Genomic DNA, 20,431 nt, shown 5'->3' on the forward strand with positions numbered 1-20,431 from the left:
CTTCAGTATATCAAAATGATCTGGGCGAAAAAAGAAATTCATTTAGCCATGTCCGTCCGTCCGTCTGTCTGTCCGCGAACACGATAACTTGAGTAAATTTTGAGGTATCTTGATGAAATTTGGTATGAGAGTTCCTGCGCACTCATCCCAGATCGCTATTTAAAATGAATGAAATCGGACCATAACCACGCCCACTTTTTCGATAACGAAAATTTCGAAAAACCAAAAAAATGAGATAATTCATTACAAAAGACGGATAAAGGGATACAGCTTGGTAAGTTTATTAACCTTATGACGCAGAATAGAAAATCATTAAAATTTTGGTTAGTGGGCGTGGCACCGCCTACTTTTAAAAGAAGGTAATTTAAAAGTTTTGCAAACTGTAATTTGGCGGTCGTTGAAGATATCGTGATGAAATTTGACAGGAACGTTACTCCTATTACTATATATGTTCAAGATAAAAATTAGCAAAGTCGGATGACGGGCACGGCACGCCCACTTAAAAAACAAAATTGTAAGTCAAATTTTTACAAAAAATTGAATATCTTTACAGTATATAAGTAAATTATATCAACATTCAACTCCAGTAATGATATGGTGCAACAAAATTCAAAAATAGAAGAAAATTTCAAAATGAGCGTCGCTCCGCCCTTTTTCATTTAATTTGTCTAGAATACTTTTAATGCCATAAGTCGAACAAAAATTTACCAATCCATTAGAAATTTGGTAAAAGCATGGCTTCTATGATGGTAACAGTTTTCTATGAAAATGGGCGAAATCGGTTGAAGCCATGCCCAGTTTTTATATACAGTAGACCGTCTGTCCTTCCGCTCGGCCGTTAACACTATAACTTGAGCAAAAATTGATATATCTTTACTAAACTTAGTTCACGTACTTATCTGAACTCACTTCATCTTGGTATTAAAAGTGGGCGAAATCCGACTATGACCACGACCACTTTTTCGATATCGAAAAATGAAAAAAAAAAAAATTGCCATAATTCTATACCAAATACAAAAAAGGATAAAACATGGTGATTGGACTGGTTTTTTGACGAAAAATTTACATAAATTAAAAAAAAAACATGGTAAAATGGGTGTGACACCTATCATATTAAGTAGAAAAAAATTAAAAAGTTCTGCAGGGCGAAATCAAAAGCCCTTGGAAATGGCAGGAATACTGTTCGTGGTATTACATATATAAATAAATTAGCGGTACCCGACAGATGATATTCTGGGTCACCCTGGTCCACATTTTGGTCTCGAAAACGCCTCCACATATGCGACTAGGAGCCACTCCCTTTTAAAACCCTCATTAATACCTCTAATTTTATACCCATATCGTACAAAGACATTCTAGAGTCAACCCTGGTCCACCTTATGGCGATATCTCGAAAAAGCGTCCACCTATAGAACTAAGGCCCACTTCCTTTTAAAACCTTTATTAATACCTTTAATTTGATACCAATATCGTACAAACACATTCTAAAGTCACCCCTAGCCACCTTTATGGCGATATGTCGAAAAGGCGTTCACCTATAGAACTAAGGCCCGCTTCCTTTTAAAATACTCATTAACACCTTTCATTTGATACCCATATCGTACAAACACATTCTAGAGTCACCCCTGGTCCACCTTTATAACGATATCTCGAAAAGGCGTCCGTCTCTAGAACTAAGGCCCACTACCTTTTAGTATACTCATTACCACCTTTAATTTGATACCCATATCGTACAAACACATTCTAGAGTTACCTCTGGTCTACCTTTATGGCGATATCTCGAAAAGGCGTCCACCTATAGAACTAAGGCTCACTCCCTTTTAAAATACCCATTAGCACCTTTCATATGATACCCATATCGTACAACACATTCTAGAGTCACCCCATGTCCACCTTTTTGGCAATATCTCGAAAGGGCGTCGACCTATGGAACTAAGGCCCACTCCCTTTTAAAATAATCCTTAGCACCTTTCATTTGATACCCATATCGTACAAACACATTCTAGAGTCACCCCTGGTCCACGTTTATGGCGATATCATGAAAAGGCGTCCCCCTATAGAACTATGGCCCACTCCCTTTTAAATACTCTTTAGTTCCTTCCAATTGGTACCCATGTCTTACAAACACATTCCAGGGTTACCCTAGGTTCATTTTCCTACATGGCGATTTTCCCTTATTTTGTCTCAAAAACTCTCAGCTGAGTATGTAATATTCGGTTACACCCGAACATAGCCTTCCTTACTTGTTATTATTAGCCACGGTCAGTATTGTGTAAACCGTGAAAAAATAAAGACTGCAATATCCTGACAGAGTACAGAAGGGAATATTAAAATCCATATGGGCGATAATATAATTTTAATAAGTACATTAAAAACCTTAAAAGTATCGGTCGGGTAGGAGAATTAAAAGAGCAATTGCAACAATATCTATTAGAAAGTATAGGTGTTTTGGGGAAATAGCACTAACCATAGTCAATTCGAGTGAGGAAACTGTAAATGCAGTGGCTGAGCTAGGAGCGCAGGAGGATAGTGAGGTGATTAAATTGAGCAGCGAAGTAAATGGGCTTCAACGTACAAGGGAAGCATTATCTCGTCAATTTCGTGCAGTGTTAGACGCAACGACGCTGGCAAAGACTGATCGAAGAGTAAAGATGTTGCAGGCGCAAACTTCGATGGAAAGCAGCGGAGCGTAACAAAATTCTAGTAGGTCACTTCCAACACACCACAAACTTTAACACAAACTTTAACATAATTTAAGCACACAAATACACTGATTGGAGTTTTTGAGTGTAAGAATATAAATTCTGAACAGATTAGCTGAATAAAAAGTGTACAAATAATTGTTAAAAGCAAATACAGACAGTGGTAGTTTAACAAATTCTGCTGTGGTAAGTCGTGAATGTGACTTTCTAGAATTTTGTGAAGCTTGCTTCACACTATTTTTCATCCCTGCAACACCTTTACTCTTTGATCAATCTTTGACGCTGATAAGCCATACGACGGCGTTGCAGAAAATAGCTCTAGACAGTTCCCTTGCACATTCGCAGAATTTAGTTTCGCCAACGCAAGCGCAAGTATGTGCACAAATACACCACAATTTTGTGGCACAAACCGAAAATCCGCCCTTAACGTACATTAGTGGAATATCAAACATATTGTAACGAATTTTCTGCAAATCCTCTTATTTGCAATCCTCTGCTAAGTTCGAATCACTAAACTGTTGAATAAATAACTCCAATATTGAATGATGGAAAAATGGCCTTTATTAAGTACTTCACAATAACACTCAAACTGTGCAACGAATAGCTTAATAACCAAACTGATATCTTAAAGGAAACTGACTTTCAAAATAATAGTGCTATTGCTCGCTAGATATCGTCTTACTCGTAACTGCTTGACAATTCAAATCAAACTGAATTACTTCTTACTCGCCTGCATCGCTTTTATAGTTTACGCTGCATACTTCTAGGCTCTTCGATTTCCAGAAGTTACTAGTTGTTTCGGCTACAAAATCGCCAGCCACAACTACGTGCACAAATTATTGCTCTCTCTTGTGACAACTCAGATAAGGTATATGCATGTGTTTGTAGTTTATAGTCTCCCACACACACATAAGCGTATAAGTAAATTCATCGGTGTGTGACATCTCATCTCTCGCTGCCTTGTATGTAAATGTTGCTCGTCGGAATGTGTACATATGTGTAGACGCAATTATTGATTCGTTTATGTAGATACATAATGATTGAATTATTGATGTGCATTCACGTCACTGCTTAGATCGGCTTAGAGCTGGCAGCACTCCTTAGTTTTGCTAATATTCGTAACACTGCCCTCCACCTAAGTCTGATCGTCCCGATCAGACAAGTCTCTCGATCTAAACGCTGCTAGCATCGCCAAATGTACCACTCTTCTACTCCGTGGTATCTCAATGCTTTGTATGCGGTAGATGGTATCACTGAGCTTCTTCACAATCTTGTACGGGCCTTCCCAACTGCACCGAAATTTGGATGGAACAACTTTCCGCCGGTGAGGGTTGTATAACAGTACCAAATCTCCCTCCAAGAAACTTTTCGAATTATTGTTCTCATGGTACCTGTGTTTCATCGTACCACTCAATACCCTGGTTCGTTCCTTTACACTCTGTTGTTTGGCCGATGAACTACTTCGTAGAGCTTGCGCTGGACGGATTTGCTTTGCATAATCAGTATCGTTCCCACGTTTCCCCACAGTAGTGCGCTCTGGATTGAAACTACCCTCGCATTCCTTCTCGAAAATTCGTTGCTTCATTTTCCTGCGTCTTTTAGGTTTTGTCAATGCCAGTGTTTCTCTCGCAGGTACTTTTGATTTTGATTTATTTGGCCCATTCGATCTATCAACCTTTGCCTTCGACTTCCGTGGCCTTCGTCGAGTCTTCTCCACCAGTACCCGATTACTGCTGAACCCTTTTTCCAAACTAAAGTTAAGTGGCACATCTTGGTTCTCATAACGCATCACCCTTCTCTGCATATCGATCTTGATGTCATGGTCAACCAAGAAATCTACTCCCAATATAACTTCATCAACAATCTCCGCCACAACAAATTTGTGTAGGACCATGACCTTCCCAATCAATACTTCACATATCACTTCTCCCTGAACTTGGTTATACTCGCCAGTGACCGTACGCAACTTTGCTCCAGGTAACGGTTTTACTCTCCTGTTGACCAAGTCAGATCGGATCAAGGAATGAGATGCGCCCGTATCTACAGTCAGTATTCGTTCTTTGCCATCCACATTCCCTCTGACGGTAAGACTGCTTTATTTCCTTCCAATTTGCGACACAGATATCACAGGGCATTCAATAGCTGGATCTAGCTCTCTACCTCTTACTCGCTCTTGCTCATCTCCTCCAGCTTTGCGTTTACGGCCACCCACATTGTTGGAACTATTAAAAACAAGATCGCAATGACGTGCTATGTGACCGGACTTCCCGCATTTGAAGCATTTGATAACTTTTTCACTTCGCTTTTGCGATCCTTTCAGTGCCTCCAATATTGCGTCTACCCACTCTGGCCTTTCCACTTCCACACGGCGTGCTTTGAAAACTGGCTTACACAGAAGCGACGCTGTTTCTTGAATCAGAGCTTGTGACACCGTTTCTGCGAATGTTGGCTTTGGGTTTGCGTATGTAGCTCGCTTTGTTTCGACGTCTCGTATGCCATTTATAAAACTCTGGATTTTTACCCTCTCGGTGTATTCCACGGGTGCGTCTGCATTTGCGAGATGAGCCAACCTTTCAACATCTGAAGCAAACTCCTGCAATGTCTCATTTGCTTTTTGGTAGCGGTTTTGCAACTCAATTTGGAATATCTGTTTCCTATGCTCGCTTCCATAACGTCGTTCTACAGCAGCCATCAATGCTTCATAATTGTTCCGCTCTCCTTCGGGAATCGTCTGTAGAATTTCCGCTGCTGGCCCCTTCAATGCCACGAATAGTGCAGCAACTTTATCTTCCACATTCCAGTTGTTCACTGCTGCGGTCTTCTCAAACTGTAGCTTAAAGACCTGAAAAGGAACAGAACCGTCAAAGGATGGTGTCTTTACCTTTGGATTACTCGCTGAAACAGCTGGGCGGTTTAGTTGTAACTGCTCCATACGACCTTTTAACGCTTCTATTTCGGCATCAATTTTGTCCTCGAGTTGTAAAATTTTTGCATCCTGCTCTTCCAGTTTCACAAAGAGCTGCGCTGATACCTGTTCCGAAATTTGTGCCGACATTTCAGATATACGTGCCTCTTGCGCTTCCAGTTGAGATGCCAAATATGTCTTCTGTTCTTCCATCTTGGATGTTATACGTGTCTCCTGCGATTCTAGTTGTGATGCCATATATGTCTTCTGTTCTTCCATCTTGGATGTTATACGGTTCTCCTGCGATTCCATATATGTCTGCTGTTCTGCCAGTTGAGATGACACTGTCGATGTTTGAGCAGATATTGCAGCTAAAATCATGTTCAAGTCTGTACTGGTAACCGTCTGCGATGTTTCGTTCTTCTCTTCAATTTTTGTTGTCTCCTCGCCATCAAGATGAAAGACATGCTCTTCCACATCAATTCCTTCTGCTTCCATTGCTTCTCGTAGCCGTGCCTGAAGTTCGAGTTTAACGCCGCTTGTATTCAATCCACGGCTCTCCAACTCCTTCTTCAGTTGCGGGATCTTCAATTCACTTAACTTTGCCATGTCCTTGTTGTCCTCTAGAATTTATTCAACAATTCCTCTTCTGACACCAATTGTAACGAATTTTCTGCAAATCCTCTTATTTGCAATCCTCTGCTAAGTTCGAATCACTAAACTGTTGAATAAATAACTCCAATATTGAATGATGGAAAAATGGCCTTTATTAAGTACTTCACAATAACACTCAAACTGTGCAACGAATAGCTTAATAACCAAACTGATATCTTAAAGGAAACTGACTTTCAAAATAATAGTGCTATTGCTCGCTAGATATCGTCTTACTCGTAACTGCTTGACAATTCAAATCAAACTGAATTACTTCTTACTCGCCTGCATCGCTTTTATAGTTTACGCTGCATACTTCTAGGCTCTTCGATTTCCAGAAGTTACTAGTTGTTTCGGCTACAAAATCGCCAGCCACAACTACGTGCACAAATTATTGCTCTCTCTTGTGACAACTCAGATAAGGTATATGCATGTGTTTGTAGTTTATAGTCTCCCGCACACACATAAGCGTATAAGTAAATTCATCGGTGTGTGACATCTCATCTCTCGCTGCCTTGTATGTAAATGTTGCTCGTCGGAATGTGTACATATGTGTAGACGCAATTATTGATTCGTTTATGTAGATACATAATGATTGAATTATTGATGTGCATTCACGTCACTGCTTAGATCGGCTTAGAGCTGGCAGCACTCCTTAGTTTTGCTAATATTCGTAACAATATATAGTTTGTCTATATATACAACAAGTAGCATTGGAGATACGAACTTCACAACGACAGTTACAACAACAAAAACTGCATCGTCGCCACGAGCAGACTGCTTTCGACATGTTTCGAACGTTGAAAATATTCAAATAATTCGTGGTGAAATGGCAAATAGTAGAGGAGGCGTAATCGACAATGATAGGTATAAATGCCGAAGAAGTATTGTTCGCGAAATAATTGACCTTTTACCAGATTTGGATCCATGTAAAGAATATATGACATCGGTAAAATTTGTGGGGCGTGTTTAAAGGGATAGAAGCTAACGAAAAGGCCGATGTGTTGGCAAAGGAGGGTGCAGCCCTCGTTGAATCCACGATATGCATATGCGATATGCATACGATCAATCAAGAAGGAAAGGCGTGGACAAAAGAGAGGGGCTGCAAAATTTCTAAGATCATGTGCAAATCCCACGATATTAGACTCACAAGGTGTATCATATCTCTGAAGAGAGAAGACTTAAGGCTCACGGCGGGCATATTAACTGAACACTGCCTTCTGCCGTCACATGCTTATAAGTAAGTCTCGTGTGTAACAGTAGGTGTAGAAAGTGCGATCTGCTGGAAGAAACATGTTCGTGTCCTTAAGGTTTTCAGATCTCGGGGCAGAAATTAAAATTCTTATATTTGCCAAGAGGACAAGGTTATTCTATAACATAAGTCCTGTCAGCTGATTGGAATTCTTCCGTTTCATCGTCAAAGAAATTCTGGTAACACTATCTATACATTCAGTCTATGTGAGGTCTTTATTGGCCATTCAGTTCAACCGAACTTATTGTACCTAAAGGCCGGCACTTTCAGATAGAGTCATTATATTCTACTCTACTTTTCTCATGTAAAAGGTGGTATTTTTCTAGAATTCAGAACCATATGTACATATTAGAGGTTTACGCCGATCACTATATCGGCGGCGGCAGCGGCGTAGGCACTATTATATACCGGCGGCGGCGTGGGAGGCGCGCCGGTGTACGCCGGTGTTATTGCTTTAAAAAGCTTTGTTCTATTTAAAACACTAATATTTAGGAAGGGATTTGTTTGTATTTATTTAAGGGAATCCACGTTTTGGAGATTTCGGAAAGATCCGAGATTTTTGCCTTAAATTCTCGCGGATTGTTCAAAAAATTTCAAGGGCAGCTCCTTGCGGAGGGGCTGTCCTTAATCACTAACTCCAAGGAGGCTTCGAACCTAGCCCCGGTCTAAGGGATTGGTACTGCTGCATCTGCCGAAAAAAATTTAAGCCCTTAAAATGGTTACACTTTTGTCTGTATGTCTCGTACAAAGCGTAGTTTCACCGAAGGAGATGTTCTGGTCTAACTTCTAATACTCGTTGTCGACACGATTTCTTTAAATTACACTGGATCACAAATTCCAATTTTTTATGCGGAGACGCCGAAAATCAAAGGTACTTTTAATTCTATGATAAGGTTTTTGAGATATTTACGAAAATTGCTCAAATTAATCAAATACGAAGAACATGATTGGAAAATATGTGCCGATATTAAAGTCGTTGGAATGCTATGTGGTCTACAAAGTGGATACACAAAATACTGTTGCTTTCTATGCAAATGGGATAGCCGAGCTCGCCAATATCACTACATCATAAAGGATTGGCCAGAACGAATCGAGCTTCTATTCTACCTCCGCTCCACATCAAGCTCGACCTTATCAAAAACTTTGTCAAGGCATTGGACAATGAAGGCAAAGCTTTTAATCATTTGAGGACAATCTTTCCAGAGATTTCAGAACCAAAAATAAAGGAAGGGATTTTTGTGGGACCGCAAATAAGGAAAATGATGACCAATAACGATTTCAAAGAACTATTGTCACCAGTGGAGGCAGCAGCGTGGGATTCTTTTGGTAAGGTCGTTACTTCTTTTTTAAGAAAACATAAAAGTGAACGACTTAATAAAAAACTATGCGGAAATGGGTAAATCAAAAAACATATTTAAGACGGTTTTCTCAGTTAACTTTAAAACCTATCTGCTCGATAAACAAAAAATTTTTATGAAAATTTTTGAATTTACATGAGAATATATAGCCCTAAATCTGAATTCATCGTCCAATTCCGAACAAACAAGAACGAGAAAAATGTAAGCAAAAAATTTGTTCTGATATACTTTTATATTTTTTTTTTTCAGAAGTAAATATGTGTTTAAAAATTCATTTTCTACATGAGTATTATTTCCTATGAGTATTTAAATTTTTTCCCGCAAAATCTTGGCCACGAAAGTGACGTGCATGGCGAAAGGTTTCACCAGCAAATGAAAATGATTGAAAGTTGGTATCAAGGATTCCGGGATGTCGCTATGATGGGTGACTACTGTTAGTTTCTCATAAGAGGAACCGATCCTAATCTAAATAAGCATCAAAACAAGACACATAACTTTTTCAATTATAAATAAAGATCATAGAGTTAAGACAGAATCATATGTACATATGCTATTATTTGTAGGGTACTTACGTTTTACTATATGGATATATTTATTTGAATGCTTATAACTTTTGTATTAGTTCATCGATTTTGTTGAATGAGAGCTTATTTTTTTGTGATAAAACAGAGCTTAGAGAGAAAAAAATCTGCAAAAAAAGTAAAAAGTTTTCGATATCCTTCCTTGCAAATTACAAATTTTTTTATATTTTTACAAAAAAAATTAAAAAAATCTGTAATGATTGTTCGTTATCTTTTAAAACCTAGCGAAAAGTGCACAGTTTATAGCAAATTTTGTTACCTTTTAAACGCTTCAAACCGTTTTGGAATTGCTCAAATCGTTCTTGAGATATGTATGATTAAGTGGACCCAATTTTTTTTTTTTTTTTTTTTTGGAAAAACGGTTATTCGTATCTCAAAAACATTACCATAGAATTAAAAATAACCTTGATTTTTCGGAATCAAGTTATTTGTGACCCCTTGCTGGTCACGCCCAAAAGCGACTCACGGTAGCTCTTAATGGCCTTTTAATACTCATGGCTCTCCTGGCACAGTTTTAACGATGAGCACCAACGCTTCGTAGCAGCAGTAGCAATCCTGTCCACCAACAGTCGATACCACGCCTACTGGCTATCGCACAACATGTCAGCACAGAAGCTATAGGACTGCGACGAACTCATACCTTCGTGAACTCACTAGAAGCTCTATGTAGAGCTCCGAAGACTTTTTAACGAATTGTTTTTGTTGCGTTATACTGCCGAGCACTAACAGAGAAACACCTTGAAACGTTAGGGAGTAACTATTCGGCCAAGGACGCCACCCTCGAAATCTTAAACAGTACAGGTGGTTATTATTGCGTAGCTCATGGGTGAAAATAGCATAATCCAGATAATTTAAACTTTACAAGGACCCTGGATACATTTTTTTTTTAAATGTACACCAAAATTTTCAATCTTTTGTGTTAAAAATATTGATTTCAATAGTATTCGCTAAACCAAAACGATATTTTAGAATGAAAGTCTACCGATTTTAAATTGAAAGATGCTATGGTTATACGCTGAGTCCAAAGTGTTGTTTACCGGCCTTTTGATATAAGAATTCATTATGAATAACCGCGTAACTTCAATTTTCAAACTAGTTCGACTGTCCACTACATTAGAGTAGTAGCACACCCGGTTATTTGCTCGACTGTCTGGGGAAAACTTTTGCCTCACCACTTTTAATGTTTTTGCGAAGGACAAAGCCTCACTTGGTAAATATATGTGCCTACGTATTCACATTTGTAAAAGGAGCCGTAACGTGTAGGTGATATTTAAACTTGGTTCATAGGCTGGAATCACTGTGATTCACTCCAAGAGTGGGGATAGGGCGCCAACTTTAGGAAATGTCAAAACGGGAGACTTGGGTGATGAATGTTGAATGATTAAGTGTGAAAATCAAAATTAACACATCAGACGCCAAGTGAACCCTTCTATCTTTAACTTAAGTATGAGGTGAGAATCATTTCAAAGGAGAGTTTAAACCCCTGGGATCTACTAAAGGATTTTGCATAACTGATTTCGCTTATTACTTACGCCACTCGGAATATAGAATTTAAAAAAATATATTAACAACTTAAGGACAATTTGAAAACGTGTTCAACTTGGGTCATTTTATTAAAGTTCATTGTTCCTTCTAATTATACTCAGTTGAGCAGAGCTCACAGAGTATATTAAGTTTGATTGGATAACGGTTGGTTGTACATATATAAAGGAATCGAGATAGATATAGACTTCCATATATCAAAATAATCAGGATCGAAAAAAAAATTTGATCGAGCCATGTCCGTCCGTCCGTCCGTCCGTCCGTCCGTCCGTTAACACGATAACTTGAGTAAATTTTGAGGTATCTTGATGAAATTTGGTATGTAGGTTCCTGAGCACTCATCTCAGATCGCTATTTAAAATGAACGATGTCGGACTATAACCACCCCCACTTTTTCGATATCGAAAATTTCGAAAAACCGTAAAAGTGCGATAATTCAATACAAAAGACAGATAAAGCGACGAAAGTTGGTAGATGAGTTGAACTTATGACGCAGAATAGAAAATTAGTAAAATTTTGGACAATGGGCGTGGCACCGCCCACTTTTAAAAGAAGGTAATTTAAAATTTTGCAAGCTGTCATTTGGCAGTCGTTGAAGATATCATGATGAAATTTGGCAGGAACGTTACTGCTATTATTATATGTACGCTTAATAAAAATTAGCAAAAACGGAGAAGGACCACGGCCACTTTTAAAAAAAAATTTTTTTTTATGTAAAATTTTAACAAAAAATTTAATATCTTTACAGTATATAAGTAAATTATGTCAACATTCAACTCCAGTAATGATATGGTGCAACAAAATACAAAAATAAAAGAAAATTTCAAAATGGGCGTGGCTCCGCCCTTTTTCATTTAATTTGTCTAGGATACTTTTAACGCCATAAGTCGAACAAAAATTAACCAACCCTTTTGAAATTTGGTAGGGGCATAGATTTTATGACGCTAACTGTATTCTGTGAAAATGGGCGAAATCGGTTGATGCCACGCCCAGTTTTTATACACAGTCGTCCGTCTGTCCTTCCGCATGGCCGTTAACGCGATAACTTGAGCAAAAATCGATATATCTTTACTAAACTCAGTTCACATAATTATATGAACACACTTTGTATTGGCATAAAAAATTACCGAAATCCGACTATGTCCATGCCCACTTTTTCGATTTCCAAAATTACGAAAAATGAAAAAATGCCATAATTCTATACCAAATACGAAAAAGGGGATGAAACATGGTAATTGGATTGTTTTATTGACAAGAAATATAACTTTAGAAAAAACTTTATAAAATGGTTGTGACACCTACCATATTAAGTAGAAGAAAATGAAAAAGTTCTGCAGGGCGAAATAAAAAAAACCCTTAAAATGTTGGCAGGTACTACATATATAAATAAATTAGCGGTATCCAACAGATGATGTTCTGGGTCACCATGGTCCACATTTTGGTCGATATCTGGAAAACGCCTTCACATATACAACTACCACCACTCCCTTTTAAAACTCTCATTAATACCTTTAATTTGATACCCATATCGTACAAACTCATTCTAGAGTCACCCCTGGTCCACCTTTATGGCGATATCTCGAAAAGGCGTCCACCTATAGAACTAAGCCCCACGCCCTTTTAAAATACTCATTAACACCTTTCGTTTGATACCCATATTGTACAAACAAATTCTAGGGTCACCCCTGGTCCACCTTTATGGCGATATCGCGAACACCTATAGAACGAAGGCCCACTCCCTTTTAAAAATACTCATTAACACCTTTCATTTGATACCCATATCGGACAAACAAAGTCTAGAGTCACCCCTGTTTCACCTTTATTGCGATACCTCGAAAAGGCGTCCACCTATAGAACTAAGGCCCACTCCCTTTTAAAATACTCATTAACTCCTTTCGTTTGATACCCATATTGCACAAAAGAATTCTAGAGTCACCCCTGGCCCACCTTTATGGCGATATCTCGAAACGGCGTCCACCTATGGAACTAAGGATTACTCCCTCTTAAAATACTCATTAACACCTTTTTGATACCCATATTGTACAAACAAATTCTAGGGTCACCCCTGGTCCACCTTTATGGCGATATCTCGAAACGGCTTCCCCCTATGGAACTAAGGATTACTCCCTTTTAAAATACTCATTAACACCTTTTTGATACCCATATTGTACAAACAAATTCTAGGGTCACCCCTGGTCTACATTTATGGCGATATCCCGAATCGGCGTCCACCTATGGAACTAAGGATTACTCCCTTTTAAAATACTCATTAACACCGTTCTTTTGATAACCATATTGTACAAACAAATTCTAGGGTCACCCCTGCTCCACCTTTATGGCGATATCTCGAAACGGCGTCCACCTATGGAACTAAGGATTACTCCCTTTTAAAATACTCATTAACACCTTTCTTTTGATAACCATATTGTACAAACAAATTCTAGGGTCACCCCTGCTCCACGTTTATGGCGATATCTCGAAACGGCGTCCACCTATGGAACTAACGATTACTCCCTTTTAAAATACTCTTTAACACCTTTTTGATACCCATATTGTATAAACAAATTCTAGGGTCACCCCTGCTCCACATTTATGGCGATATCTCGAAACGGCGTCCACCTATGGAACTAAGGATTACTCCCTTTTAAAATACTCATTAACACCTTTTTGATACCCATATTGTACAAACAAATTCTAGGGTCACCCCTGGTCCATATTTATGGCGATATCTCGAAACGGCGTCCACCTATGGAACTAAGGATTACTCCCTTTTAAAATACTCATTAACACCTTTCTTTTGATAACCATATTGTACAAACAAATTCTAGGGTCACCCCTGCTCCACCTTTATGGCGATATCTCGAAACGGCGTCCACCTATGGAACTAAGGATTACTCCCTTTTAAAATACTCATTAACACCTTTCTTTTGATAAACATATTGTACAAACAAATTCTAGGGTCACCCCTGCTCCACATTTATGGCGATATCTCGAAACGGCGTCCACCTATGGAACTAAGGATTACTCTCTTTTAAAATACTCATTAACACCTTTCTTTTGATAACCATATTGTACAAACAAATTCTAAGGTCACCCCTGCTCCACCTTTGTGGCGATATCTCGAAAAGGCGTCCACCTATGGAACTAAGGATTACTCCCTTTTAAAATACTCACCAACACCTTTCTTTTGATACCCATATTGTACAAACAAACTCTAGGGTCACCCCTGGTCCACCTTTATGGCGATATCTCGAAAAGGCGAACACCTATAGAACGAAGGCCCACTCCCTTTTAAAAATACTCATTAACACCTTTCATTTGATACCCATATCGGACAAACAAAGTCTAGAGTCACTCCTGGTCCACCTTTATTGCGATACCTCGAAAAGGCGTCCACCTATAGAACTAAGGCCCACTCCCTTTTAAAATACTCATTAACTTCTTTCGTTTGATACCCATATTGCACAAAAGAATTCTAGAGTCACCCCTGGCCCACCTTTATGGCGATATCTCGCAACGGCGTCCACCTATGGAACTAAAACACACATTCCAGGGTTTCCCTCGGTTAATTTTCCTACATGGTTATTTTGCCTTATGTTGTCACCATAGCTCTCAACTGAGTATGTAATGTTCGGTTACACCCGAACTTAACTTTCCTTACTTGTTTTTTTTTTTAATTATGCAAAGTGAGCGCTTAAATTTTTTATATAACTTTTCTTTTAGTGTTTTGTTTTACTTGATGAATTGGGTGATGCAAAATCCGTGTTAAGCTGGCATTGAAAGGGCCCGCTTTTTAAACGGTTTTATTTAGCTTGAGTTGACAGGCAGGCCGCATGCACGCCCGCACGGCCGTTGTGAACGAATCATGTAATTGAAATTTATGTAACTTCGCGATAAGCTACAAGCTTGAAACTTGGAATATAGTTCAGAACCCGATGACAATGCAATAATAAGAAAAAAATCGCCGCTAGGTGGCGCAAGTATCGAGATATTCGCAAAATTCGCATTTGTGGTCCGATTTGGCTCATGTTTGGAACACATAATACATGCAAGAATAGAAATCGACCTGTGAAAAAAAATCGCCGCTAGGTAGCGCATGGATCGAGATATTCGCAAAATTCGTATTTGTATTCCGATTTGGCTCATATTTGGAACACATAATACATGCAAGAATAGAAATCAACCTGTGGAAAAAAATCGCCGCTAGGTGGCGCATGGATCAAGATATTGACAAAAATCGTATTTGTGGTCCGATTTGGCTCATATTTGGAACACATAATACATGCAAGAATAAAAAGCGACTTATGAAAAAAAAAATCGCCGCTAGGTGGCGCAAGGATCGAGATATTCACAAAAATCGTTTTTGTCGTCCGACTTGGCTCATGCTTGGAACAGCTAATACATACAAAAATAGAAAGCGACCTATCAAAAAAAAATCGCCGCTAGGTGGCGCAAGGATCGAGATATTCACAAAAATCTTATTTGTGGTCCGATTTGATTTGGTCCATACTTGGAAAACATAATAAATACATGAATAGAAAGCGACCTATGATGCCCGATTTGGCTCATATTTGGAACAAATATTGCATACAGCCCAGTAGAAGTGACATCAAAATATTTTGGAGTTGGAGGAGGGACAAGCATACGTGGCGCAGAGTCGAGTTAAGTCTTTGGAAGGATTATGTATTGAGGACTTAGGTTGTAACAAATTGTCAGGAAATGAGTCACTAAATGAACTAAATAGAATGAGAAATACTAGGCAATTAAATAAAGACTAAAAACTTGAAAATAAAATAATTTAAAAAAAATGTTAAGTTATACGGTTTTATTGAAAACAATACTTACATGAAATAATAATAATACGAAAAGTTAAAAAATAATTAGGTAGGTCCTAGGTACTAGTCATCATACTCCTTATCAATCTAGGGCGTTGATCAGACAATTAAATAAAAGCGTTGGACGCGTCATATTTCTATTGATAGTCATAAGTAAAACCAACTGAACCTTAATCAGGTTATACTACGCCTCACATTTTTAGAAATTTCATGCGCCTAATGCTTTTATTTAATTGTCTGATCAACGCCCTAGATTGATAACGACTGTGATGACTAGTACCTAGGACCTAACCTAATTATTTTCTAGCTTTTCGTATTATTATTATTTCATGTAAGTATTGTTTTCAATAAAACCGTTTAACTTAAAAATTTTTTTAAATTATTTTATTTAAATTACTTTTGAACGGGTAGAAAGTTACATTTCCCAATTGGATTCTTATAAGTTATAACTGTCAGTTGTTCGCATCCGTTGATACCCCTTTCCACCATATCCATCCAACTTTCGACATGAACAATAAATGGCCTATCCAGTCTTAAATTAGTAGAAAATATAGTGCCGCGCCGGACGCGGCGGCGCTTATCGGCGGCGTATATCTCTAGTGCATATACAGTTATGCTTATAGTATTACCGCAAAAGTTAAATCGAAATTGTGAAAAACATTTTCGTTATATTGTGCACGAAATTGATGTAACGTGCGATCCAGTGAAAATGCTTCCTTGGCTTTATTTAGGGCTTCTGCTAAAGCTGCCTTCAACTCCAATGTTGAGGAACTTTTATTGCAATCAATAGTTGCGTTGACTGCATTTGCTGATAATACAATAGAGCAATCTAGAAGGTTCGCAATTTTTGTCTCTAGACTCTTAAATTTCACATGCGGGCTTTAAAAAGAAGTGATTATATAGATTCTTAAAGTTTAGAGTTTTAAGATTATATTTATAAAAGTACCTGCTTTGCTTTTTTGAATCCACATCTACATTATAATATGAAAGCTTTTGCTGCTTTTCTCTTTCAAAGAATAATTGGTTGAAGCGGTTACCGGTTGATTTAGCAGAATTGGTTGAGTAACCCACACCGCGTACTGCTGTAGAAGGTCGTGCCGTTATAAATTTATCACTGCCCATAACATCGCTGGCGATATTTCCATGCTGAAAATAAAGTCAACTTATGGATGTAAAGTTTGGTATAATGGGTGAAGAGATGTATGACCGAATAAAAAACAATGGCGTATCCATAGGGGGCGATGGAGAGGGGGAGGGAGGGGGGATGGTGTTGCTCCTCTATCTAATATGTATTGACATTTTCTTTATTATTATGAAAAATCGATTAATTAATTTACGACAAATTTCTATAAAAATCCCTTAAATGTTTAGGTTCTGAGGAAGTTTTTTGAGTGTTTGTATATTTTGCACATTGGCAGCCACAAAGTACCATGACAAAGCCTATAGTAGAATTTGTTGTGAAGAGGGTGTGGAACATTACCATCTTCACAGGATGCTTCATCGCTACCTCCATTTATGAAAACAGCATTCTCTGCATATTGGTTGCCAGCGCTCGTATTACGTTTTACGATGAGTGATTTAAAACCATTTTCATCAAATCGTAAAGGTTCTACTGTCAAGCTATTTTTAAAAATTATAATAAGTTTTGATTTAAAAAATGAGTTTCGATAACGGATCGTAAAATGTAATTCAGGCCCAGGTCACCATTTTCACTCAAATGATAACCGTGCTACTGTCAAACTCTTTCGAAAAATTATAATAACTTATGCATCTAACTAGTACTGTTGTTGTTGTTGTTGTCGCAGTGCTTCGCAATAGGTGCGACCGATCACAATATCCTCTAACATATTGTGAAATCTAGTATTACTAGGGTTAATGCACAATCATGTCAAGTTTGTGTGTTCTGACATTTGTATTATCACTATTCCTTTTTGTCTGCTACAGTCCATTTTTATACCGCTCGCTATTAAATAATTTGTTCACATAGTTTTCCGATATTATTGAGAATAATAAAGTTGTTTTATTATTAAGAAAAAAAGTGATCTACCGCGTTTTCATTTAATCGGAAAATACCGCATTTCTATAGAAATCGAATTTCCCGCCACTTGGACAACCCGCTTTAGCCGCAAGGCCGCAAAGGTACCGAGTTGTTTCTTTTGCGGTGGTGGTGTTTTACCTTTCGGCTTTGTGGCTAAAGCGGGTTGTCCAAGCGGCAAGAAATTCGCAAAGGTAATAATCCGCAACATTTTTGGTCCTTCGAGCCGGATACATCGAATAATAGAAAGGTGTCGAGTGGAAACGGCATCTCGTTTCGCTGCCACTACCGCGTCTGTGTCTCCAGCAATACGATTACCGAAAATGGACTTACCTACATTCACGGGGGATTCCACGGATTGGGTCGTTATCTATGATTCCTTTTGCCCACTGGTTGATGGTATATAAAGTAAAACTTACGTAAGGTAGAATATAACAACTTTATTATAGGGCTTATGGACCAACAAAAATAAAGCCTTATTAAAAAAAACTAATTGCTGAATTAAGACTTTTCTATAAGGCTTATACATATATTGTCCATCCAAAATTAAGCCTAGAGAAGCTGATATAATAACAAGCTTGAATAATGATTGGTGTACCACAGTATATCCTTATTATAAGTTTTATTGCACATATAAAATTGCTTGGACTTATAATAAGACATCATCTCACTTCAAATTCCTTTATTCATACTGTTTTTGTTGTTCTTGTTGTGGCAATAAGAACACTCCCCTAAGGCATACCTGGTCAAAGTTCGAATTATGCGCCTCAGTTTATAAAATAAAAGAACATGCAGTATATACACACTGGAAAAAAACGAGGTCGTTCCAGCAGGGGGAAGCACTGTTGCGTCTTTGTTCTCCAATTGAATGTTGGCGTAGCATTGTTCTCCTATTGAATCAGCAGGAGTCGCTCAGGTTTCAATACATCTAGCTGTTTCTATATCTCGCGTATCAATATATATATATACATCATCCCGATTCTATAGTGTTTGCTCTCCTGTTAATTCGATAGGATTTATGCAGCGTGCGACAGCATTGTTGTATGTCAAGGGACGCAACGTTGCGCCAACATGACTTTATCGACACGGCTCTTCCCTTCCGGATAACTCAACAGAATTATTTTCTCATTGCATGAAAGTTATTGCTATCCAGCTCCAGCCAACTGTGATTAGCTGTCATTCTGTTCCCGATCGATTAAATATCTTTGAACGCTTGACGGCTGGCAACAAATAATTTAAATAGTTATCGGTTCGTTTGAAGATTATTATGTGTGTTTCAAAGATATGAGTTGCGAGCGCAAAAGGTTAAGGGTTAAAAAGCGGGATTTAGAGAAAACTAATAAGGAACTCCAAGACTACATAATTTTTTCACCAAAAAGATGGTACAGAAGGAAAGCATATTGATATTGAAGATTGCTCTATCTCGGAGCAAGGAGGTATATATGTCAAAATAATTCACACTGGTTGAAACTCTTTTTAAGATTATCGATTAAATTGCACGGCATTTATAAACTTTTTCTGTACATGATCCCCACTGAAAGGCGTTGAGATTATATACACTGCGTGAAATCATTGCTTGAAACATACTCCCGCACAATACCTTACGCGTCATTTAAATTCCAGCATTATCACAAATGGTGCACTGCTGTGCCAAAGTAATGAAAAAAATGATCTTATTACATATATATACCAATGAAAGTTCAAAGGACTAGATTTTTTATTATTCTTAGAGAATCGATTTGAAGTTATTGGAAAACATCGGATTCATTTTCGAAATGATTTCGTCAGAAAAATTACTCTTCCTTATGCATTAAATAATAATCTGCATTTCTCTGCTCATTTTCGAAATGATTTCAATCAAATTTCTCATTTGTAACATGTTTTCTCGGCTCATTTTCGAAACGATTTCAATCAAATTTCTCATTTTTAACATGTTTTCTGATAATAAAAACTTACTCGGGCATAGAAAAGTGACGATTTCAGATACTTAATTGTAATGTTTAACACTCATATTGAATATTGTAACGAATTTAGGCAAACTACGCTTATTTTACACCTTCTACTAACGTTCGTATCGCCAAACTGTTGAATAAACAACTCCAATATTCAATAATGCAAGATGGTCTTTATTAGACTACTTTGAAAGTACTTCACAATAACACTTATACTTCGCAACCTATAGCGTGCTTAAATCAAACTGATAACAGATTACACAGCTTTCGCTGCTTTTATACTTTGTGCCCAAATGTTTAGACGTTTCTGCTGCTAGAATTTTCTACTTGGATACCAGCTATACGCTACCAGTTATAAACTACAGATACACGTTTATATCCTCTCGCATAGCCATATGCGCGTGTATATGTTAGTAATACTTCCACCGATGACTACACTGAAAGAAAAATACTGGTAAAATCAACCGAAATGTGGGTCAATTCAGCCGGAATTTCTGTTAATTTTTATCCATCGCAACAAGATGTTGAATCAACTGCGCACAAATCGTTGATTCGTAATAGACCGTTTTAGTAGTTAAATGAACAAAAAAAGTTTTTGCGACAGCTTTGTACGAAAGT

At 37.9% G+C, this 20,431-nt stretch overlaps 1 protein-coding gene across 3 annotated transcripts in view; it reads right to left on the bottom strand.

Annotated features, from left to right (window-relative positions):
* Positions 1-20,431, bottom strand: part of nompB (intraflagellar transport protein 88-like protein nompB) — a 524,325-nt gene that overhangs the window by 414,503 nt on the left and 89,391 nt on the right. For all 3 annotated transcript variants that reach the window (XM_067759944.1, XM_067759942.1, XM_067759943.1), the window contains exons 2-3: positions 16,773-16,972; positions 16,456-16,705 (exon numbers count right to left, since the gene is read on the bottom strand). In XM_067759944.1, coding sequence (XP_067616045.1) covers positions 16,456-16,705; positions 16,773-16,948 — 426 coding nt within the window. In that variant the 5' untranslated portion in view covers positions 16,949-16,972. The remainder of the gene's footprint in view (positions 1-16,455; positions 16,706-16,772; positions 16,973-20,431) is intronic.

Source organism: Eurosta solidaginis, chromosome 1 (assembly GCF_040869045.1).
Source record: "Eurosta solidaginis isolate ZX-2024a chromosome 1, ASM4086904v1, whole genome shotgun sequence".
NCBI lineage: Eukaryota > Metazoa > Arthropoda > Insecta > Diptera > Tephritidae > Eurosta > Eurosta solidaginis.